Here is a 26,499-nt window from a genome sequence, read left to right on the forward strand (position 1 = left end):
GAGAGAACTCTTCTCTACGTTCACCTTCCACCCATGCGACCTTAGAAATGCCAGTACTAACTCTGTATGAGACTTGGCAGTTTGAAAGCTTGACGCTTGTATCAGAATGTCGTCTAGGTACGGAGCCACCGAAATTCCTCGCGGCCTTAGCACCGCCAGAAGAGAGCCCAGAACCTTTGTGAAGATTCTTGGAGCCGTAGCCAACCCGAATGGAAGAGCTACAAACTGGTAATGCCTGTCTAGGAAGGCAAACCTTAGATACCGGTAATGATCTCTGTGAATCGGTATATGAAGGTAGGCATCCTTTAAATCCACTGTGGTCATGTACTGACCCTTTTGGATCATGGGTAAGATTGTCCGAATAGTTTCCATTTTGAACGATGGAACTCTTAGGAATTTGTTTAGGATCTTTAAATCCAATATTGGTCTGAAGGTTCCTTCTTTCTTGGGAACCACAAACAGATTTGAGTAAAAACCTTGTCTGTGTTCCGACCGCGGAACCGGATGGATCACTCCCATTAGTAAAAGATCTTGTACACAGCGTAGAAACGCCTCTTTCTTTATCTGGTTTGTTGACAACCTTGAAAGATGAAATCTCCCTTTTGGGGGAGAGGTTTAGAAGTCCAGAAGATATCCCTGAGATATGATCTCTAACGCCCAGGGATCCTGGACATCTCTTGCCCAAGCCTGGGCGAAGAGAGAGAGTCTGCCCCCCACTAGATCCGTTCCCGGATCGGGGGCCCTCACTTCATGCTGTCTTAGGGGCAGCAGCAGGCTTTCTGGCCTGTTTGCCCTTGTTCCAGGACTGGTTAGGTTTCCAGCCTTGTCTGTATCGAGCAACAGCTCCTTCCTGTTTTGGTGCAGAAGAAGTTGATGCTGCTCCTGCCTTGAAGTTACGAAAGGCACGAAAATTAGACTGTCTAGCCCTAGGTTTGGCTCTGTCTTGAGGCAGGGCATGGCCTTTACCTCCTGTAATGTCAGCGATAATTTCCTTCAAACCGGGCCCGAATAAGGTCTGCCCTTTGAAAGGTATGTTAAGTAGTTTAGATTTAGAAGTAACATCAGCTGACCAGGATTTTAGCCACAGCGCTCTGCGTGCCTGAATCGCGAATCCGGAATTCTTAGCCGTAAGTTTAGTTAAGTGTACTACGGCATCAGAAATAAATGAATTAGCTAGCTTAAGGGTCTTAAGCTTGTGTGTAATCTCATCTAATGGAGCTGATTCAAGGGTCTCTTCCAGAGACTCAAACCAAAATGCTGCTGCAGCCGTGACAGGCGCAATGCATGCAAGGGGTTGCAATATAAAACCTTGTTGAACAAACATTTTCTTAAGGTAACCCTCTAATTTTTTATCCATTGGATCTGAAAAGGCGCAGCTATCCTCCACCGGGATAGTGGTACGCTTAGCTAAAGTAGAAACTGCTCCCTCCACCATAGGGACCGTTTGCCATAAGTCCCGTGTGGTGGCGTCTATTGGAAACATCTTTCTGAATATAGGAGGGGGTGAGAAAGGCACACCGGGTCTGTCCCACTCCTTAGTAACAATTTCAGTAAGTCTCTTAGGTATTGGAAAAACGTCAGTACTCGACGGTACCGCAAAATATTTATCCAACCTACACATTTTCTCTGGTATTGCAACTGTGTTACAATCATTCAGAGCCGCTAAGACCTCCACTAGTAATACACGGAGGTTTTCCAGCTTAAACTTAAAATTTGAAATGTCTGAATCCAGTTTATTTGGATCAGATCCGTCACCCGCAGAATGAAGCTCTCCGTCCTCATGTTCTGCAAATTGTGACGCAGTATCTGACATGGCCCTAATATTATCAGCGCACTCTGTTCTCATCCCAGAGTGATCTCGCTTACCTCTAAGTTCTGGTAATTTAGACAAAACTTCAGTCATAACATTAGCCATGTCCTGTAGTGTGATTTGTAATGGCCGCCCTGAAGTACTCGGCGTTACAATATCACGCACCTCCCGAGCGGGAGATGCAGGTACTGACACGTGAGGCAAGTTAGTCGGCATAACTTCCCCCTCGTTGTTTGGTGAATGATGTTCAATTTGTACAGAATGACTCTTATTCAAAGTAGCATCAATGCAATTAGTACATAAATTTCTATTGGGCTCCACCTTGGCTTTTGCACATATAGCACAGAGATATTCCTCTGAGTCAGACATGTTTAACAAACTAGCAATTAAACTAGCAAGCTTGGAAATACTTTTCACTCAAATTACAAGTAATGTGAAAAACGCACTGTGCCTTTAAGAAGCACAGAAAAAAATTATGACAGTTTAATAATAAGGAACTGGAAAAATTATAACAATCAGATTTTTCCCAGTAAAGGCATAAATTTAGCAAAGGATTGCCCCCATTAGCAATGGATAACTAACCCTTAATGGCAGAAAAAAATGTACAAAATATAAACGTTTTTTATCACAGTCAAAGCACAATCTCACAGGTCTGCTGTGAGTGATTACCTCCCTCAAAATAATTTTTGAAGACCCTTGAGCTCTGTAGAGACGATCCGGATCATGCAGGAAGAGAAACAGACTTTTGACTGAATTTTTGATGCGTAGCAAAAGCGCCAAAATAGGCCCCTCCCCCTCACTCACAGCAGTGAGGGAAGTTCAGTAAACTGTCTCAGATTAAAATAAACGATAGCCAAGTGGAAAAACAGTGCCCAAAAACAATTTTTCACCCAGTACCTCAGATATTTAAACAATTTAGCATGCCAGCAAAAACGTTTAAAATCAAATATCATGAAATGCCATTAAACAGCCTGTTGCTAGACGTTCCCACTGCAAGCAAGGCTAAAGATTATATGCATATAGTATTACCCAGAGAAGTGCCATTCCCCAGAATACAGAAGTGTACACATATATACATAAACAGCCTGATACCAGTTGCTACTACTGCATTTAAGGCTGAACTTACATTATATTGGTATTGGCAGTATTTTCTCAGTCAATTCCATTCCTCAGAAAATAATATACTGCAACATACCTCTTTGCAGGTGAACCTGCCCGCTGTCCCCTGATCTGAAGTTTACCTCACTCCTCAGAATGGCCGAGAACAGCAAAAACATAATTTATGCTTACCTGATAAATTCCTTTCTTCTGTAGTGTGATCAGTCCACGGGTCATCATTACTTCTGGGATATTACTCCTCCCCAACAGGAAGTGCAAGAGGATTCACCCAGCAGAGCTGCATATAGCTCCTCCCCTCTACGTCACTCCCAGTCATTCGACCAAGGACCAACGAGAAAGGAAAAGCCAAGGGTGAAGTGGTGACTGGAGTATAAATTAAAAAATATTTACCTGCCTTAAAAACAGGGCGGGCCGTGGACTGATCACACTACAGAAGAAAGGAATTTATCAGGTAAGCATAAATTATGTTTTCTTCTGTTAAGTGTGATCAGTCCACGGGTCATCATTACTTCTGGGATACCAATACCAAAGCAAAAGTACACGGATGACGGGAGGGATAGGCAGGCTCTTTATACAGAAGGAACCACAGCCTGAAGAACCTTTCTCCCAAAAATAGCCTCCGATGAAGCAAAAGTGTCAAATTTGTAAAATTTGGAAAAAGTATGAAGCGAAGACCAAGTTGCAGCCTGTCAGGTTTTCCTTTGCCCTTCCCCCAATGCCTATAAAGCTTCCTTCTCAGCTGCAGACAAGTGCTTAGTAATTTGTTTGTAGTGAGCACTGTTTCTGAGCCACATCAGGATTTCTACTCCTGTGATCTTTATTCACACTCTAAGAGATAATATCTTCAAAGTTAAATCAGATTCTCTGAACTGTTATTTTGCTAAAGTTACTTATCTGCACGACTGAGATATTAAACTTCAGTGTGGGAGCCTTATATGAAAACATCGTGGCAGTACACACCTCTTTCTGATTTATCTCCTGTCCTGTGTATATATTTCAACTTGTCTCGCTCTGCCTCACAGCCCACAGAGGAATCCTCTCTCTCTACTGCTGCTGCTAACGGAGCAATTTCCCTGTCACATCTAAGCAGCCAGCTGGATCCTAAACTGAAACTACTCACCGGAACAACAGCTGATCCTGTCTGTATCAACGCTGCAGAGAAAAACATCAGCGTCTGGGATCTTCACACACTGAAACCACGGACAAGGCACTGCCTGCAGTAAATCAGCTTGTGTGAATACTTAACACAACTTGTCCTGCATCCTCCTCTTCATTTAGGAGTCTCCAGGTAAATAATCATTACCCTGAATAAGGGATTTGCATACTCATATCTGTATATAAATTGGAGTTACTTACCTTGAACCTGCAACCCTTAAAGGGACACACATGTTAAGAAGCTATTGCTTAAAGGGATATACTATACTTTACAGCATACCTAAGTTGGGATATTACCTAAAGTCTTACTAATCTTACCGCTGCTCATCTGCCTACTACCTAGGTGGTAACTAAAGTACTGCTACATAACCTGTGTTATAATTATCAGAGGAACTTTATCAGTACATTATAAAAAACTTCACTTCTGTCTAATTCTGTAACCCATTCTATTACCGGGATTGCAGCAGACAAAGTGATACAAAACCTTATTTAGGTCTACAGTTGAGTTCCATAGACTGAATTCTTCAATTAAACTGACATATTACTAAGCCACTCATCACCTTTTCGAATCCTGACGAGATTATAAGCCCCACGAAGATCCAGTTTTGTGAAAATTTTTGCGTTTCCTAATCTTTCAATGAGTTCTGGTATGAGGGGGAGAGGGTATCGGTTTTTTATAGTTCTTCTGTTTAGTTCTCTGTAATCTATGATTGGTCTAAGTGAGGAGTCTTTGTTTCTGACGAAGAACATTCCTGCCCCTGCTGGGGAAGTAGAAGGTCTTATGAAGCCCTTTCGGAGGTTCTCATCAAGGTAATTTTTTAGATGTTCTAACTCTGGCTGGCTGAGAGGATATAGATGTCCATGGGGAACAACAGCACCCGGTTGAAGTTCTATAGGGCAGTCGTATTTACGATGTGGTGGTAAAGTTTCTGCCTCTCTTTTGCTGAAAACATCAGCAAAATCCTTGTAGACTTCAGGTAGGTTGACTTCGGAATGTGATAGCTGTAAGACGTGTACCTGTGGATGTTTGAACCATCAATTACACGAACAACAACAGGTTGCTGCTTGCACACAAACTTAATTTTATTTCTTTTAACAACATCTAAATCCAAATAATTTCCATAAGCCCCTGAATCCACGATGGCCTCAGTCTTCAGTCTGCTTTGGTCCCACTGCAAAGTTAATGGGAGACGACAGTAAGTGGAGTTCATATGTGAAACACAAGATGTATGAATAGTAATGCACTTACTTCTCTTATTCTTTATCAGTGTTGGACAGTCCTTCACCGTGTGGTTCGGATTAGCACAGTACATGCAGAGCATTTGAGTCCTTCTGCGGTTGCATTCTTCGGAAGTGAGTGGTCCACGGATTATACCTATGTCCATAGGTTCTGGGGTTGTTTTGTGTATGGGAGGTAAACGGTGTGAGGAGGTTGCTCTGTGTGTGTTCTCCTGATAACCCCGTTCGCTTCTCCTCTCGCGGAGACGTCTATCAATTTGGGTAGTAAGTCTCATAAGTTGTTCTAGGGAATCAGGTAAGTCGATTCGGGCCAGTTCATCTTTAATTGCGTCTGATAACCCTATCCTAAACTGGTTCTTAAGCGCTACTGTATTCCATAAGGAGTCCGTGGAGTATTGTTTAAACTCCGTTATATCATGTCAGGTTTTCCTTTGCCCTTCCCCCAATGCCTATAAAGCTTCCTTCTCAGCTGCAGACAAGTGCTTAGTAATTTGTTTGTAGTGAGCACTGTTTCTGAGCCACATCAGGATTTCTACTCCTGTGATCTTTATTCACACTCTAAGAGATAATATCTTCAAAGTTAAATCAGATTCTCTGAACTGTTATTTTGCTAAAGTTACTTATCTGCACGACTGAGATATTAAACTTCAGTGTGGGAGCCTTATATGAAAACATCGTGGCAGTACACACCTCTTTCTGATTTATCTCCTGTCCTGTGTATATATTTCAACTTGTCTCGCTCTGCCTCACAGCCCACAGAGGAATCCTCTCTCTCTACTGCTGCTGCTAACGGAGCAATTTCCCTGTCACATCTAAGCAGCCAGCTGGATCCTAAACTGAAACTACTCACCGGAACAACAGCTGATCCTGTCTGTATCAACGCTGCAGAGAAAAACATCAGCGTCTGGGATCTTCACACACTGAAACCACGGACAAGGCACTGCCTGCAGTAAATCAGCTTGTGTGAATACTTAACACAACTTGTCCTGCATCCTCCTCTTCATTTAGGAGTCTCCAGGTAAATAATCATTACCCTGAATAAGGGATTTGCATACTCATATCTGTATATAAATTGGAGTTACTTACCTTGAACCTGCAACCCTTAAAGGGACACACATGTTAAGAAGCTATTGCTTAAAGGGATATACTATACTTTACAGCATACCTAAGTTGGGACATTACCTAAAGTCTTACTAATCTTACCGCTGCTCATCTGCCTACTACCTAGGTGGTAACTAAAGTACTGCTACATAACCTGTGTTATAATTATCAGAGGAACTTTATCAGTACATTATAAAAAACTTCACTTCTGTCTAATTCTGTAACCCATTCTATTACCGGGATTGCAGCAGACAAAGTGATACAAAACCTTATTTAGGTCTACAGTTGAGTTCCATAGACTGAATTCTTCAATTAAACTGACACAGCCTTGCAAATCTGTTCAACAGAGGCCTCATTCTTGAAGGCCCAAGTGGAAGCCACAGCTCTAGTAGAATGAGCTGTAATTCTTTCAGGAGGCTGCTGTCCAGCAGTCTCATAAGCTAAACGAATTATGCTACGAAGCCAAAAAGAAAGAGAGGTAGCGGAAGCTTTTTGACCTCTCCTCTGCCCAGAGTAAATGACAAACAGAGAAGACGTTTGTCGAAATTCCTTAGTTGCCTGTAAGTAAAATTTTAGAGCACGGACTACATCCAGGTTGTGCAGTAGACGTTCCTTCTTTGAAGAAGGATTTGGGCATAAAGAAGGAACAACAATCTCTTGATTGATATTCCTGTTAGTAACTACCTTAGGTAAGAACCCATGTTTAGTACGCAGGACTACCTTATCCGAATGAAAAATCAAATAAGGAGAATCACAATGTAAGGCTGATAATTCAGAGACTCTTCGAGCCAAGGAAATAGCCATTAAAAATAGAACTTTCCAAGATAACAACTTTATATCAATGGAATGAAGGGGTTCAAACGGAACGCCCTGAAAAACATTAAGAACAAGGTTTAGACTCCATGGTGGAGCAACAGTTTTAAACACAGGCTTAATCCTGGTCAAAGCCGGACAAAAAGCCTGGACGTCAGGAACTTCTGACAGACGTTTGTGTAACAGAATGGACAGAGCTGAGATCTGTCCCTTTAATGAACTAGCAGATAAACCCTTTTCTAAACCTTCTTGTAGAAAAGACAATATCCTAGGAATCCTAACCTTACTCCAAGAGTAACCTTTGGATTCACACCAATATAGGTATTTACGCCATATCTTATGGTAAATCTTTCTGGTAACAGGTTTCCTAGCCTGTATTAAGGTATCAATAACTGACTCAGAAAACCCACGTCTTGATAAAATCAAGCGTTCAATTTCCAAGCAGTCAGCTTCAGAGAAGTTAGATTTTGATGTTTGAAGGGACCCTGTATCAGAAGGTCCTGTTTCAGAGGTAGAGACCAAGGTGGACAGGATGACATGTCCACCAGGTCTGCATACCAAGTCCTGCGTGGCCACGCAGGTGCTATTAGAATCACTGATGCTCTCTCTTATTTGATTCTGGCAATCAATCGCGGAAGCAACGGGAAGGGTGGAAACACGTAAGCCATCCTGAAGTCCCAAGGTGCTGTCAGAGCATCTATCAGGACTGCTCCTGGATCCCTGGATCTGGACCCGTAACGAGGAAGCTTGGCGTTCTGTCGAGACGCCATGAGATCTATCTCTGGTTTGCCCCAACGTCGAAGTATTTGGGCAAAGACCTCCGGATGAAGTTCCCACTCCCCCGGATGAAAAGTCTGACGACTTAAGAAATCCGCCTCCCAGTTCTCCACTCCCGGGATGTGGATTGCTGACAGGTGGCAAGAGTGAGACTCTGCCCAGAGAATTATCTTTGATACTTCCATCATAGCTAGGGAGCTTCTTGTCCCTCCCTGATGGTTGATGTAAGCTACAGTCGTGATGTTGTCCGACTGAAACCTGATGAACCCCCGAGTTGTCAACTGGGGCCAAGCCAGGAGGGCATTGAGAACTGCTCTCAATTCCAGAATGTTTATTGGCAGGAGACTCTCCTCCTGACTCCATTGTCCCTGAGCCTTCAGAGAATTCCAGACGGCACCCCAACCTAGAAGGCTGGCGTCTGTTGTTACAATTGTCCAGTCTGGTCTGCTGAATGGCATCCCCCTGGACAGATGTGGCCGAGAAAGCCACCATAGAAGAGAATTTCTGGTCTCTTGATCCAGATTCAGAGAAGGGGATAAGTCTGAGTAATCCCCATTCCACTGACTTAGCATGCACAGTTGCAGTGGTCTGAGGTGTAAGCGTGCAAAGGGTACTATGTCCATTGCCGCTACCATTAAGCCGATTCCCTCCATGCATTGAGCCACTGACGGGTGTTGAATGGAATGAAGGGTGCGGCAAGCACTTTGAAGTCTTGTTAGTCTGTCCTCTGTCAGGTAAATCTTCATTTCTACAGAATCTATAAGAGTCCCCAGGAAGGGAACTCTTGTGAGTGGAACGAGTGAACTTTTCTTTTCGTTCACCTTCCATCCATGTGAACTTAGAAATGCCAGCACTAACTCTGTATGAGACTTGGCAGTTTGAAAGCTTGAAGCTTGTATCAGAATGTCGTCTAGGTATGGAGCTACCGAGATTCCCCGCGGTCTTAGTACCGCCAGAAGAGCACCCAGAACCTTTGTGAAGATTCTTGGAGCTGTAGCCAATCCGAATGGAAGAGCCACAAACTGGTAATGCCTGTCTAGGAAAGCAAACCTTAGGTACCGATAATGATCTTTGTGAATCGGTATGTGAAGGTAAGTATCTTTTAAATCTACAGTGGTCATGTACTGACCCTCTTGGATCATAGGTAAAATTGTCCGAATAGTCTCCATCTTGAACGATGGAACTCTTAGGAATTTGTTTAGGATCTTTAAGTCCAGGATTGGTCTGAAAGTTCCCTCTTTTTTGGGAACCACAAACAGATTTGAGTAAAACCCCTGTCCCTGTTCCGATCGTGGAACTGGATGGATTACTCCCATTAACAAGAGCTCTTGTACGCAGCTTAGAAACGCCTCTTTCTTTGTCTGGATTGTTGACAATCTTGACAGATGAAATCTCTCTCTTGGAGGAGAGTATTTGAAGTCCAGAAGGTATCCCTGAGATATTATCTCTAGCGCCCAGGGATCCTGAACATCTCTTGCCCAAGCCTGGGCGAAGAGAGAAAGTCTGCCCCCCACTAGATCCGATCCCGGATCGGGGGCCCTCAATTCATGCTGTCTTAGGGGCAGCAGCAGGTTTCCTAGTCTGCTTGCCCTTGTTCCAGGACTGGTTAGGTTTCCAGCCTTGTCTGTAGCGAGCAACAGCTCCTTCCTGTTTTGGTGCAGAGGAAGTTGATGCTGCTCCAGCTTTGAAATTACGAAAGGAACGAAAATTAGACTGTCTAGTCTTGGCTTTGGCTTTGTCCTGAGGCAGGGCATGGCCTTTACCTCCTGTAATGTCAGCGATAATCTCTTTCAACCCGGGCCCGAATAAGGTCTGCCCTTTGAAAGGTATATTAAGCAATTTAGACTTAGAAGTAACATCAGCTGACCAGGATTTTAGCCACAGCGCCCTGCGTGCCTGAATGGCGAATCCTGAATTCTTCGCCGTAAGTTTAGTAAGATGTACTACGGCCTCCGAAATGAATGAATTAGCTAGTTTAAGGACTCTAAGCCTGTCCGTAATGTCGTCCAGAGTAGCTGAACCAATGTTCTCTTCCAGAGACTCAATCCAGAATGCCGCTGCAGCCGTGATCGGCGCAATGCATGCAAGGGGTTGCAATATAAAACCTTGTTGAACAAACATTTTCTTAAGGTAACCCTCTAACTTTTTATCCATTGGATCTGAAAAAGCACAGCTATCCTCAACCGGGATAGTGGTACGCTTAGCTAAGGTAGAAACTGCTCCCTCCACCTTAGGGACCGTTTGCCATAAGTCCCTAGTGGTGGCGTCTATTGGAAACATTTTTCTAAATATCGGAGGGGGTGAGAACGGCACACCGGGTCTATCCCACTCCTTAGTAACAATTTCAGTAAGTCTCTTAGGTATAGGAAAAACCTCAGTACTCGTCGGTACCGCAAAATATTTATCCAACCTACACATTTTCTCTGGTATTGCAACTGTGTTACAATCATTCAGAGCCGCTAACACCTCCCCTAGTAATACACGGAGGTTTTCCAGTTTAAATTTGAAATATCTGAATCCAGTCTGTTTGGATCAGAACCGTCACCCACAGAATGAAGTTCTCCGTCCTCATGTTCTGCCACCTGTGACGCAGTGTCTGACATGGCCCTAATATTATCAGCGCACTCTGTTCTCACCCCAGAGTGATCACGCTTACCTCTTAGTTCTGGTAATTTAGCCAAAACCTCAGTCATAACAGTAGCCATATCCTGTAATGTGATTTGTAATGGCCGCCCAGATGTACTCGGCGCTACAATATCACGCACCTCCCTCTGAGCGGGAGATGTAGGTACTGACACGTGAGGCGAGTTAGTCGGCATAACTCTCCCCTCGTTGTTTGGTGAAATTTGTTCAATTTGTACAGATTGACTTTTATTTAAAGTAGCATCAATACAGTTAGTACATAAATTTCTATTGGGCTCCACTTTGGCATTGCAACAAATGACACAGGTATCATCCTCTGAATCAGACATGTTTAACACACTAGCAAATAAACTTGCAACTTGGAAATACAATTCAATTAGAATAATATTAAAACGTACTGTGCCTTTAAGAAGCACAGAAGATCTATGACAGTTGAAAATTAATAAATTGAAACAGTTATAGCCTCAATCCTTGTAAACAACACAACTTTAGCAAAGGTTTAATCCCATTAGCAAAGATAACAAATTCTGAAAGCAGGAAACAAATTACAGAATAAACGTTTTTTATCTCAGTCAAACTATAATTCTCACAGCTCTGCTGAGAGAAATTACCTCCCTCAAAATAAGTTTTGAAGACCCCTGAGCTCTGTAGAGATGAACCGGATCATGCAGGGAATACAATGAGTTGCTGACTGAAATATTTGATGCAGTAAAAGCGCCAAAAAAACGGCCCCTCCCCCTCACACACAGCAGTGAGGGAGAACAGAAACTGTCAGAAAAACAGATTAAGCAACTGCCAAGTGGAAAAATAGTGCCCAAACATTTATTCACTCAGTACCTCAGTAAATGAAAACGATTTTACATTCCAGCAAAAACGTTAAACATAATCTCTAGTTATTAAACAGCTTTATGTATTTCTTACAGTGTAATTCTAGTGAAGTACCATTCCCCAGAATACTGAAGTGTAAAGTATACATACATGACATTATATCGGTATGGCAGGATTTTCTCATCAATTCCATTGTCAGAAAATAAAAACTGCTACATACCTCTATGCAGATTCATCTGCCCGCTGTCCCCTGATCTGAAGTTTACCTCTCCTCAGATGGCCGAGAAACAGCAATATGATCTTAACTACTCCGGCTAAAATCATAACAAAAACTCTGGTAGATTCTTCTTCAAACTCTGCCAGAGAGATAATAACACACTCCGGTGCTATTTTAAAATAACAAACTTTTGATTGAAGATATAAAACTAAGTATAATCACCATAGTCCTCTCACACATCCTATCTAGTCGTTGGGTGCAAGAGAATGACTGGGAGTGACGTAGAGGGGAGGAGCTATATGCAGCTCTGCTGGGTGAATCCTCTTGCACTTCCTGTTGGGGAGGAGTAATATCCCAGAAGTAATGATGACCCGTGGACTGATCACACTTAACAGAAGAAATGAATTTTAGCTACGCCGGCTAAAATCATCCAAAAACTCAGGTAGATTCTTCTTCAAATTCTACCTGAGAAGGAACAACACACTCCGGTGCTGTTTTAAAATAACAAACTTTTGATTGAAGATATAAAAACTAAGTATAATCACCACAGTCCTCTCACACATCCTATCTATTAGTTGGGTGCAAGAGAATGACTGGGTGTGACGTAGAGGGGAGGAGCTATATAGCAGCTCTGCTTGGGTGATCCTCTTGCACTTCCTGTTGGGGAGGAGTTAATATCCCAGAAGTAATGATGACCCGTGGACTGACCACACTTAACAGGAGAAATAATACTTTTATTCAGTAACGTTTAACATATAATCCATACAATACAGTGAAAGAAATGAAAAGAAAAAAAAAACTAATAATAATAATTAATATATATATATATATATATATATAAAGCAATACAAGAAGAATGGATATACATAACCACATCATGTGTCACAAGTGCATATGTCATAACTAAACCCAGATCCGATCTAAATCATAGATACATATCCAACGATGCAATCAACATTAGCTCACAGGTCCCAACATTGTCAGCGGGTTAAAAAAACATTTTAAGAGCATCCCCTATACATCGTAGCTAAAATAGCAGAGGCCTCATAGGAACTATGTCAAGTCAAGAGCATAAACATGCAACAAGTATCTAAGTGTTACTGAGAATGATACATAGTTCATTAGTATATGGTAATCCGATACTCTATAGCACCAGGAAAAGCCCCATTTTCAACTATGCACAGTGAGATCGTAGTGATACACAGTTCATTAGTATATGGTAATGAGATAGTTAATCTATAGCACCAGGAGAAGCCCCATTTGCAACTATGCACAGTAAGATCGTAAGGTAGCCTATTCATACCCCAATCGTTATTAATAACCGGGACCAGATTGCAAAGAATTGCTCAAATAACGGTATCAAGTCGGGCATACATAGATATCAATTTGGCTGAATACATATGTGTCAATCCGGGGTGCGCTCATACACATTAACAAGCCTGCAGAGCAATAGTAACAATATCATGGTATTACGTGACGTGACCCCGTTAAAGACCCATAATCCACATACTCAGCACGAGTTGCTTGAAGAAAAACAGGACCCTCAAACATCAGAAAAACTAAGGCCCCTAATGTGGCGGGTTACAGGCCAGTGAGAGCTGTGGGCTCTAAGTCTAGTCATACGGACCTGTCCTGCATGCGCATCGCACTAGGTAGCTCCTCCCCCGGCCACATCAAGCGGCTATAGGATACGTCGAGGAGGACAAGCCCCTATACATATCTAATGGGATTGAGATAGAGAATATGTATATGTAACGGGATCCAAAGACAAGGCATATACCCAATAATAAAAATGAGACAAGAGGTAGTTACCAAGTCGCTTAGGCACCCTAAGGTGCAGGCATCAAACTAGAGATGATTAGCTAGGGACCTAATAAGAGCTGTAAATAAGTGTCAGTGGATGAAAGGTAATGTGGCCCCTTGGTCCAGTGTCGATACCCTAAGTACTAATAAACACATCGTCCTTAACCTAAGAGAAATGCAACACGTCATGACAGCTGAATACCATGGCAAAGATAGTACAGGTAAAAACACAGTCTAGCAGGATAACAAATAGTGTGAGAATCACGGCAAACAGAGCAGCCAAAACATGACAATATTGTGTGCATAGAAGACTACAATACTGGGGGTTACCCCACAACCTAACATTCAGGATACTGTGGGTGTTCTGTGATACATAGACAGTCTCAGAAATGTAAGCCCACAGGTAATCAGACAATCGTAGTGTGGGGGGGGGGGAACAGCATACAATAGTTCATTATCACAGGGAATGGTATTAGCTCCTCACAGGAAGCAATGCCAATAAATCCCCATGTTCAAACCTCTAGGGTGAACAGTGTCCAATTTATAAATCCACTCAACCTCCTTCTGTAGTAACAGCTTACCACGATCGCCCATCCGGCTTAGTGGAGGGACATGGTCAATCAATTTAAACCTAAGGTCAGCCACGGAATGGCCTTTCTCCATGAAGTGTCTGGCTACTGGTTGGTCACTTTTCCCTTTGTCAATAGCATATTGCACTTCTATGATTTGCCATCCGCTTTTTTATATTGTCAGAGGTCTTGCCTATATAAAACAGGCCACAGTTGCAATTCAGAATATAAATCACAAATTTAGTTGTACAGGTGAGGTAGTGTTTAATTTTGTAACTCACATTCGTGTGTGGGTGTCTGAATTGGCTGCATTGGAGCATAGCATTAAACGTTATATGATTTAGATCGGATCTGGGTTTAATTATGACATATTCACTTGTGACACATGATGTGGTTATGTATATCCATTCTTCTTGTATTGCTTTATATATATATATATATATATATATATATATATATATATATATATATATATATATATATATATATATATTTATTTATTTATTTATTTTTAATTTATTTTTTCATTTTTTTCACTGTATTGTATGGATTATATGGGGTGTTTGTTTTGAATTGGTTGGCTTGGCAACAGCTTTGGCGGTTTTTTGCACTGGAGGAGGGTCTTATGTGAGGGTATAAATGTTTGATTCACTTGTGGAACATTGGTCTGATGAAGGGGAGCATTCCCCGAAACGTTACTGAATAAAAGTATTATTTTTTACCAAGTCCAGTGAGTGCTGTTTCCTGCTTGCCGCATCTTACCCTACTCTAGAACCCTGGCATTTAAAGAACTGTTTGTGAGAGTGCACCTGTCTCACAGTATCTATTATATATATATATATATATATATATATATATATATATATATATATATATATATATATATATATATATATATATATATATATATATATATATATATATATACATATATATATATATATATATATACACACACACACACATACACATACACACATATATATATATACATATATACACATACACACATACATACATACATATATATATACACATACATACACACACGCATACATACATATACACACACACACACACACACACAGGTATACATATTACACAGGCACACACCTTACCAAATCTATAATTTAGTTATTCCGAAATCAAGACTATTTCATTCAAATTAATAAAATAAAAATTATTAAAAAGAAACACGAAGGGGGGTGGAGCTAGCTACTGAAGTGGATGGTCGCATTTTTGCAGAGCTCCCGGGCTCTAGATATACTATATGAGGCTTGTCCACCTTATCCTTCAGCCCAAAGATACTTAGAAATAGACCCCAATTTTATAAGCTTTGCAAGAATCAGACCAGGAGCGTACAAAAGCTCTATTTCACCTAGCTTTATACAGAGTCAAGGCAAACTATATAGCGTTTCATAAGCCGGAGAAACCCAAGATGGCGCTGACCTCGTGGGGTGAGGAAATCATGGCCATGATAGATACCCACTTCTCTAACCTAACAAGTGCTTGCAACAGTGGTTGGGCAGGAAGTACCAGCTATTGCTGATCCAGGCTACCAAGAGAAGTCGCAGAACCCCTGTGAGGATATTCTCCGCACTTGAACTCCTCTGTATGTACAAGAGGCTGACTATGTCGGAGCTGCCCTTATACCAGATGAAAATGTCTTACCTATGCGGAGCACACAGATACCGGACACTGCAGTCACTCCTTCAAGTATTACGGCGACCCACTTTGTGCTGCAGCTCACCAAACCACTAATACCAATATTTATTTCTTTTTTGACACGATGAGTCCACGGATCATCTTAATTACTATTGGGAATACCACTCCTGCCCTGCAGGAGGCGGCAAAGAGCACCACAGTAAAGCTGTTAAATATCACCTCCCTTCCCTCCCAACCCAGTCATTCGACCGAAGTAAAGAAGAGAAAGGAAGTAACAAGGTGCCGAGGTGTCTGAAGTTTATAATATCCAACAACATGTCTACTCAAAAACAGGGCGGGCCGTGGACTCATCGTGTCAAAAAAGAAATAAATTTATCAGGTAAGCATAAATGTTCTTTTCTTTTTAATGACACAATGATTCCACGGATCATTTTAATTACTATTGGGAATCAATACCCAAGCTAGAGTACACAGATGATACAGGAGGGACAAGACAGGGAACCTAAATGAAAGGCACCATTGCTTGAAGAACCCTTCTCCCAAAAGCGGCCTCAGCCGAGGCAAAAGTGTCAAATTTATAGAATTTTGAAAAAGTGTGAAGAGAGGACCAAGTTGCAGCCTTGAAGATCTGTTCCACAGAAGCTTCATTTTTGAATGCCCATGAGGAAGCAACAGCCCTCGTGGAATGAGCCGTAACTCTCTCTGGAGGCTGCTGTCCAGCAGTCTCATATGCAAAAAGATACTCTTCAGCCAAAAAGAAAGAAGTAGCCGTAGCTTTCTGTCCCTTACGTTTTCCAGAGAAAACCACAAACAAAGCAGAAGACTGACAAAAATCCTTAGTCACCTGCAGGTAAAATTTTAAGGCACGAACCACATTCAAATTGTGCAGAAGGCGTTCCTTCTGAGAAGTAGGATAAGTACACAATGAAGGAACAACAATCTCCTGATTAATGTTCCGATCAGAAACAACTTTAGGAAGAAATCCTAATTTAGTATGTAAAACTACCTTATCTGAATGAAATATAAGATAAGGGGACTCGTACTGCAATGCCAAGAGCTCTGACACTCTGCGAGCAGAAGAAATAGCAACAAGAAACAAAACTTTCCAAGATAACATCTTAATATCTAAGGAATGTCTAGGCTCAAACCGAGCCCCTTGAAGAATTTTGAGAACCAAATTAAGACTCCATGGAGGAGTAACTGGCTTGGACACAGACCTGATCCTGATCAAAGCCTGACAAAAAGATTGCACATCTGGAACATCTGCCAGACCCTTTGTAACAAAATAGATAAGGCAGAAATTTAACCCTTTTGGGAACTAGTTGATAATCCTTTCTCCAAACCCTCTTGGAGAAAGGACAAAACTCTAGGAATCCTAACTCTACTCCAGGAGTAGCCTTTGACTTCACACCATTAAAGATATTTACGTCCTATCTTATGGTAATTCCTTCTAGTTACAGGATTACGAGCCTGAATCATGGTCTCTATGACCTATTCTGAAAAGCCCACTTGGATAAAATTAAGAGTTCAATCTCCAAGCAGTCCGCATCAGAGAAACCAGAATTGGATGAAAGAAAGGCCCTTGATTAGAAGGTCCTTCTCAACGGAAGTCTCCAAGGTGGAAGAGATGACATGTCCACCAGGTCTGCATGCCAATCCTAAAAAGCCACATCAGTGAGAGTAGGATCACCAACGCCCTCTCTTGTTTGATTTGAGCAATAACTCGAGGTAGAAGAGCAAACGGAGGAAATAGGTATGCGAGACTGAAATTCCAAAACCTCTACCCATACCACGGAAGCTTGGCATCCTTCCAAGAAGCCATGAGATCCAATTTCAGACTGACCCTATTTGAGAATCAGGCTGGAAAACACTTCCGGATGGAGTCCCTACTCCCCCCCGGGTAAAAGGTCTGCCTGTATAGGAAGTCCGACTCTCAGATGGCTGAGGAGAGGACTTAAGTGCTAGGCAGGAATCGAAAACCGTTAATTTCCTGATTTCTGTCAGAAAAAAATATTAGGCTTCTCAATAAAACTACCCCTGTAGTTGGAATCCATCCGAGACCGCAGGAAAGATAACAACATTTCCGCGTGTGACCTTGCTTGTTGAAAGGCGTCTGAACTAGAATATCATCCAGATAAGTTGCCATTGCAATGCCTCGCAATCAAAGCACCGCCAGTAGGAATCCCAGAACCTTTAAGAAAATTCTGGTAGCTGTGGCAAGACCGAATGGAAGAGCCACGAGCTGGAAGTGCTTGTTTAGAAATGCAAACCTTAGAAACATGTGAAGGTCCCTGGGGATGGGAACATGCAGGTATGCGTCCTTTAAATCCACCGTGGTCATAAATTGACCCTCTTGGACCAGAGAAAGAATGGAACGAATAGTTTCCATCTTAAAGGACGATACTCTGAAAAACTTGTTTAGATTTTTGAGATCTAAAATTGGTCTGAAGGGTCCCTCCTTCATGGGAACCACGAGCAGATTGGAAGAAACCCCCAGACCCCTTTCCTGCATTGGAACAGGAACAACACTCCCAGGTCAGAGAGGTTCCATATCAAGTGTAAAGATACCTCTCCTTTTGCCTAGCCTACAGAAAATCTTGAAGGCCAAAACTTTGCCCTGAAAGAGAGTCTGGAACGCTAGCTTGTATCCTTGGAACACAAAGCCCATGGATCTAGAACAACTCGAACCCAAGCCTGTTACTTAATATTAGGCTTCTCGGATTGCTTTGTTTATTTCTCTTTTCCTGAAGGAAAAAATGTTCTCCCGTAATGTCAGAAACTGTGTCCGTCAAAACAGGCCCCAAACAAGGACTCTCCCTTGTAAGGATCACAAAAAGTTTGGACTTAATATTTGGATTAATATTTTAACCATAAGGTTCTGCGGACCAACATGGCAAAACCTGAATTCTTAGCTCCCAGTTTAATAACCTGAAGGGAAGCTCTATAATAAAAGAGATAGCCAACTGAAGGACCTTTATCCTATCCTGTAATAGCTTCCGAGGGGAGTGTCTGTCTGACTAGATCAGACAACGCATCCAGAACGCTGCAGTACTGTAGTAGCAATACAAACCTCAGGAGGACAATGTAACCCTTGAGCGACCCCTCAAACCTCTTATACTGAAAGGAACAACTATTCTCAATGGAATAGTGGTTTTCTTGGCTATCATGGGAATTGCCCCTTTGGTACTGCTGTCAATATTCCTTGATAGTGAGGAACATCTTATAACTATAGGGAATGGAGAAAAAGAGGATACTCTCTCTCATTCCTTAGTAACAATCACTGTAGCCCTATCTGGTACAAGAAAAACTTCCGCCGTGGAGGGCACAGTTGTCCAGGATAGCTAAAAACTCCTTAAGTAGAAAACAGAGGTACTCTAGCTTAAAGGGACAGTCTAGTGCAAAATAAACTTTCATGATTCAGATAGAGCATGTAATTTTAAACAATTTTCCAATTTACTTTTATCACCAATTTTGCTTTGTTCTCTTGGTATTCTTAGTTGAAAGCTTAACCTAAGAGGTTCATATGCTAATTTCTTATACCTTGAAGGCTGCCTCTTAAGAATGCATTTTAACAGTTTTTCACCACTAGAGGGTGTTAGTTCATAAATTTCATATAGATAACACTGTGCTCATGCACGTGAAGTTACCTGGGAGCTATCACTGATTGGCTAAACTGCAAGTCTGTCAAAAGAACTTAAAAAAGGGGCAGTTTGCAGAGGCTTACATACAAGATAATCAAAGAGGTAAAAAATATATAAATATAACTGTGTTGGTTATGCAAAACTGGGGAATGGGTAAAAAAGGGATTATCTATCTTTTAAAACAATAACAATTCTGGTGTAGACTGTCCCTTTAAATCTGAAGAATACAACTTCAACATCAGAGAAAGGAATTACACTGAATGAATCTGAAATCTTACCCTCAGGATACCAAAATATCCTCCTCCTCAGCTATGAGAGGGAAAGTTCGTGAAAGATATAGTTATGACAGAAACCCTACACACTGATTTTTAACATTTCCTCTAGCGCTCTCCCTGTAGCAAGGGAATTGTGAGGAAAGGCATGGCACTTAATTAAAAAAGTTTTGGAGACACCTGAGGAGAAAAACTGTCATAATTTGAACATTAAAAACGTCAAGGAAAGATTCCTCTCACTCTGAATTCCTTCATTTACAATTGAGAGGAGTATATGCACAGCACCTAATACTACAGCCACACAAGTCCCGTCCATCGTGGGCGTGTTCACACTCACTAAACATGTTATCCAACATTTAAAGTGAAAAACTCCATAATAAAACCTACATAGTATCACCACAAAGAGACTAATCTCCTCAATCCCTAGTGCCTGCCAGAGCTGCCCTATATGATCCCTTTATGATACATAGGAATATTAATAGTTCCAGGGAAAAAAAATAATTGTCATCCTTTTTTCCTAGGAGATTAAAGTTCCCAACCTTATTCTTTTTTTTTTCACATCTAATCCCAGAAAAAAATAAAGTCAGCACTTACCTTATTAAACTGCCGGGCAGCTTCACCAGGTTTGAGAGGTCCTCTCCCTCACATAGCCCTGTGGATAAAAGATAAGGTCTGAGTAATGATATTCAGACTATTAGGATTAGGGCAGCATAAATGTATGGGAGGTGCATTGAGAATTGTGTCTCACAAGTTCCCATTGCTCTAAAGCCACCACTGCTCTACTGAAGTGACTGATATGGACTATGGCTACACCCCAGAACAAAGTAGCACAATCCTGTACTACTTATTTCTTTTTTTTAAATAATAAACTCTTGATTGAAGATCTTTTCTCTAACACCTAATTTACCACCTCCTTGCACTTACCGTAGGCAAAGAGAATGACTGGGTTGGGAGGGAAGGGAGGTGATATTTAACAGCTTTACTGTGGTGCTCTTTGCCGCCTCCTACTGGGCAGGAGTGGTTTTCCCAATAGTAATTAAGATGATCCGTGGACTCATCGTGTCATTAAAAATAAATAGAACATGCCAGCCCTTACCATTAACTGGGTTATGTATAGAGGATATCAGGAACAAATTGGATAATATTAAGGTAAATAAAACTCCAGGCCCAGATGGAATACACCCAAGGGTGTTAAGGGAATTTAGCACTGTTATAGACAAACCTCTACTCTTAATTTTTCAAGACTCATTATCCTCAGGCATGGTACCCAAGGATTGGCATAAAGCCAATGTGGTGCCACTCTTCAAAAAGGGAAGTAGGGATGATCAAGGAAGCTATAGACCAGTTAGTCTGACATCAATAGTGTGGAAGATATTTGAAGGGATTATATTGATGAGCATATTCGTGTAAACAAGATTGTGAGTTCTAATCAGCATGGTTTTATGAGAAATAGATCATGTCAAACTAATCTAATTAGATTCTATGAGGAAGTAAGTAAAAATATAGATAAAGGGGAATCAGTTGATGTGATATACTTTGATTTTGCAAAGGCGTTTGATACAGTGCCACATAAGAAATTAATGCACAAAATTAAGGGACTGGGAATAGCTGTAAATGTTAGCTCATGGATAAATAACTGGATAAAAGATAGGGAGCAACGAGTAGTAGTAAATAGATCATACTGAGATTGGACAAAGGTAATCAGTGAAGTCCCCCAGGGATCAGTATTGGGCCATGTTCTTTTTAATATTTTTATAAATTACTTGGAGCAAGGATTAAATAGCGACATCTCTATTTTTGCAGATGATACTAAATTAAGTGAGGTCACTAGGTGAAAGCAGGATGAACTTTCTTTACAAAAGGACCTGCAAAGATTAGAAGTATGGGCAGTAGATGGAAAATGAGATATAATACGGGAAAATGCAAGGTTCTACATTTTGGAAGTAAAAATAAGCAGGCAGCGTATTATTTAAATGGAACAAGACTTAGCCAAACACAGGAGGAAAGGGATTTGGGGGTAGTAATAGATAACAAGCTAAAGATGGATGCACAATACAGGGCAGCGGCTTCAAAGGCTAATAAGATACTAGCATGTATTAAAAGAGGCATAGATTCAAGGGAGGAAAGCATAATTCTGTCACTATATAAAGCCCTGGTAAGACCTCACCTTAAGTATGGAGTGCAGTTCTGGGAACCGATCGCAAAAAAAGATATTGCAGAACTAGAAAAAGTTCAGAGAAGGGCCACAAAGCTAATAAGAGGATTGGAGAATTTAAGCTATGAGCGTAGGCTAGCCAAACTGGGTCTGTTTTCTTTAGAAAAAAGGCACTTGAGATGTAACATGATTACTTTATATAAATATATTCAAGGCTCATATACAGAGAGATGGACGAAGCTCTGTTTATTCCAAGAAAATTGTTTGTGACAAGAGGTCACAATTTAAGGTTGGAGGAAAGGAGATTAAATCTCCTGCAACGGAAACGTTTTTTCACTGTAAGAGCAATAAAATTGTGGAACTCATTACCAAAGGAGGTGGTAAATGCCAATACCCTAGATACATTTAAAAATTGTTTGGATACATTTCTGTTTATAAATAAAATTCATAAATATGATTGCTAGTATTAAATGGGTCACCTTTTAGTGGGATTATTTAAGCTTAACTGGAGCTTTTTGTAAGTATTTTAGATTTGTATAGGCTGAACTTGATGGACTTTGGTCTATTTTCAACCTCATCTACTATGTAACATTGAGTGGACAAGTAACATTTTCCTTCTGGGATAGTAGCTTTTAACCAGACTAGTAAAATATAAATAAATAAATAAATATATATATATATATATATATATATATATATATATATATATATATATATATATATATATATATATATATATATATATATATATATATATATATATATATCTATATCTATAGATAGAGAATATATATATATATAATATATATATATATATATATATATATATATATATATATATATATATATATATATATAAATATATATATATATATATATATTAGCACTCACTGGGTCTTAAATGTAAAGTCTTTATTTCCTCTGTAACGTTTCGGGGTTGTCCCCGTCCTCAGACAGCTTAATACTTAAAGGGACATAATACTCATATGCTAAATCACTTGAAACTGATGAGTAAGTTCTGTGTAAAAAGTTATACTCACCTGCTCCCAGCTGCAGGTAAAAAAAAACAAAAAAAATGAAGAAATGAACAGCAGCCAATCAGCATCAGCAGTGCTGAGGTCATGAACTCTTACTGTGATCTCATGAGATTTGACTTAACTCTCATGAGATTTCATAGTAAGCTTCCTTTACCCGATTGGTGAAATAGCATGAGAGTGCATGATGCTCATCCTTTCAGCTGTCCCAGGACAGACACACTAAAATGCTGCTTAGAAATCCTTTACAATGGGAGGTGGCTACTGAGGAACTTTTGAGGTAAAATATCTTACTTTTTTACATAGAGATGGTCAGGAGATATTTTCTAGTCAGCTTTTTACAGCTATGCTGCATCACTTTAAAGTGTTTAAACATTTGGGTATTATGGCCCTTTAAGCTGTCTGAGGATGGGGGCAACCCCAAAACGTTACAGAGGAAATAAAGACTTTACATTTAAGACCCAGTGAGTGCTACAATTATTACAGAATATATTGATTACTTCAGTAGGAACCCTGGGCAATAGAGTATTACGGCTGCCTTGCTTGCAGTGTGGAAGTTGGAGTGCTTCATCCCTGCTGAAATTGGATAGAATATATATATATATATATATATATATATATATATATATATATATATATATATATATATATATATACACACACATACATACATACATACATACATACACACACACATATACACAGACATACATATACACACACACAGTGAGAACACACCTCTGTGCAATTTCACTTGAATACATTGCATTTCCTTACAGTAATTGTATTACTTCAAAGTTGAACAGTAGGGTATTTGCTCTTATGTAAACTTAAAAACTTGCATTTTAGCCAACTAGTGCTGGTTCCTGCACAACTCCACGGGAGTGAGCACAATGTTATCTATATGGCACACATGAATTAGCAGTGTCTTGCTGTGAAAAGCTAATAAAAATGCATGAGATAAGAGGTCATCTGTAGTGGCTTAGAAACAGGCAGAAATGTAGTGGTTTGAACGTTAAGGCGTTATGTCTTTTAAAACAATAACAATTCAAATAGACTGTCCCTTTAAAGGGCTACATTAGATCAGAAAGAAAATAATGGAACAATGTAATAAAATCAGAGGAAACAAAACATATATACAATAACAGCTATAAAATATTATAGTCAATGGAATAACATATCCATTAGCATGGACATGAGATGTTTAACACTTAACACACTATGATGGAATGAACTGAAAACCACTGTCTCACCTCTTCATATTAGACACCACATACTTGTTCTACAGTGTTATTATAATATTATATTCAGGCTGAGTTTCTGTAAATTGTGATAAAAGAAAAACAAACAAACATTCTATAAAACTATAGAGCCATAAACTCAATTTCTGAAAAATGTATTACTTTTCTCATTATATAAGTATGCAACTTACAAAAGCCCCTTTCATCTCATTGAAAACAATGCCTTTGAAGATTAAAGGGGAGTTTGGATCAGTTGGATTTTCATGCTCCAGTCGCCACCCTTCTTGCCTGAAATAATGAGCAATTAAACACATTAAACACTTGGAAATGATAATATAAAATATTTATTTATACAAAGTAAAAATAACAGCTTTGCAATATACGTTCAGTATTTATTTTGTCCCCTTTTACTTTTATTTAATTGAAAAATGTGTGAGCTTCCCGAATTAAAGTGAAGACTCCAGACTTAACACCGCTATATAATCAGTCATTGGTTGCACACTCCAATCACCCATACATGATTGCCCCTTTTTTGGCATCAGAAGAGAAGGAAACCTAGGTTGCACTAAATACATTTTACACTTATTTTTTCAATATTTAATCAACTATTATTAAAAACTATATATGAATATTATTTCCATGATAATCTTTTGAGTTGAATACATCATTCAAACTACCATTTATTTAATGTTTAAAGGGACATAAAACCCAAAATATTTATTTCTTGATTCAGATAGAGCACACGATTTTAAGCAACTTTCCAATATACATATATTATCTAATTTTCTTTGTTTTCTTGTTGTCCTTTGTTGAAAGGCAGGGGTGTAAGTTCGGGAGTGTGCACATCTCTTCAGCACTATATGGCAGCAGTTTTGCAACCATGTTATTCATTAGCAAGAGCACTAGATGGCAGCACTATGTCCTGTCATGTAGTGCTTCAGACATTTGCATGCTTCCTACCTATGTATCTCTTCAATAAAGATTAACATGAGAATGAGACATTTGATAATATAAGTAAAATGGGAAATGTTTTAAAATTATATTCCCTATCTGAATAATGTTGGGTTTCATGTCCCTTTGATGTAAGGTAGTTATTGCATTTATACTGAGTGAAATCTTACCAAAAATCCAGTTCTCTTAAGCAAGGGAAGAATACTGCATCTAAGTAAACCGACAAGAGATTCTGAAAATCCTTGGGATTCTGAGTTGAAAATGGGTACATTGTATAGTCACTTGCTGCAACAAAGGGAAAGAACCAGAATTTACTTTTTAACATAGGTTGTTTAAAGGGCCGTTATAGTTGAAACAAGACATGCGACATAGTAGAAGTACCGCTCATAACCCGCAGAGCACAGCTGTGTGATTAGAGCAGCAGCTTCTGCTTGGGACCCACAGAGCATTTAAAAAGACTGTGCACAACTTTAGTGTCCCTTTAGCAAACTGAGTTGTGCTACTAATGTTGCTGATTGGATCAGTGGTAGTTTCTGTGCGGGACTAGCAGTGCACTGCGGGTGCCGAGCAGAACTTCTACTATGTGTTTAGCCCCTTTCCAGGGATTAAAAACAGAAGTGCAGGGTTGCTAGTCTTAAAATCAAATCCTCTAACAAATAAGAGCATGTCATTTACTTTGTAGTTTCTGCCTACATACTACAGATATTCTTTAACACAGTTTTTTTTTGTAATGAAAATTATCACGGGAAGTAACCAAGCCTAACAAAGGTGTTTGTTCATAAAAATCAACTGTAAACCAGATTTAAAAGGACATAAAAAACATAATTTATGCTTACCTGATAAATTCCTTTCTTCTGTTGTGTGATCAGTCCACGGGTCATCATTACTTCTGGGATATTATCTGCTCCCCTACAGGAAGTGCAAGAGGATTCACCCAGCAGAGTTGCTATATAGCTCCTCCCCTCTACGTCACCTCCAGTCATTCGACCAAGGACCAACGAGAAAGGAGAAGCCAAGGGTGTAGTGGTGACTGGAGTAAAATTTAAAAAATATTTACCTGCCTTAAAAAACAGGGCGGGCCGTGGACTGATCACACAACAGAAGAAAGGAATTTATCAGGTAAGCATAAATTATGTTTTCTTCTGTTATGTGTGATCAGTCCACGGGTCATCATTACTTCTGGGATACCAATACCAAAGCAAAAGTACACGGATGACGGGAGGGATAGGCAGGCTCATTATACAGAAGGAACCACTGCCTGAAGAACCTTTCTCCCAAAAATAGCCTCCGAAGAAGCAAAAGTGTCAAATTTGTAAAATTTGGAAAAAGTATGAAGCGAAGACCAAGTTGCAGCCTTGCAAATCTGTTCAACAGAGGCCTCATTCTTAAAGGCCCAAGTGGAAGCCACAGCTCTAGTAGAATGAGCTGTAATTCTTTCAGGAGGCTGCTGTCCAGCAGTCTCATAG

The 26,499-nt window shown here is 40.2% G+C and overlaps 1 protein-coding gene across 1 annotated transcript in view; it reads right to left on the reverse strand.

Moving 5' to 3' along the window:
• The window catches only part of PITRM1 (pitrilysin metallopeptidase 1), a 488,932-nt gene that overhangs the window by 397,136 nt on the left and 65,297 nt on the right, over positions 1-26,499 (reverse strand). The window contains exons 5-6 of the mRNA XM_053715675.1: positions 25,204-25,318; positions 24,274-24,370 (exon numbers count right to left, since the gene is read on the reverse strand). Of these exons, the coding sequence (XP_053571650.1) occupies positions 24,274-24,370; positions 25,204-25,318 (212 nt within the window). The remainder of the gene's footprint in view (positions 1-24,273; positions 24,371-25,203; positions 25,319-26,499) is intronic.

Source organism: Bombina bombina, chromosome 5 (assembly GCF_027579735.1).
Source record: "Bombina bombina isolate aBomBom1 chromosome 5, aBomBom1.pri, whole genome shotgun sequence".
Taxonomy (NCBI): domain Eukaryota; kingdom Metazoa; phylum Chordata; class Amphibia; order Anura; family Bombinatoridae; genus Bombina; species Bombina bombina.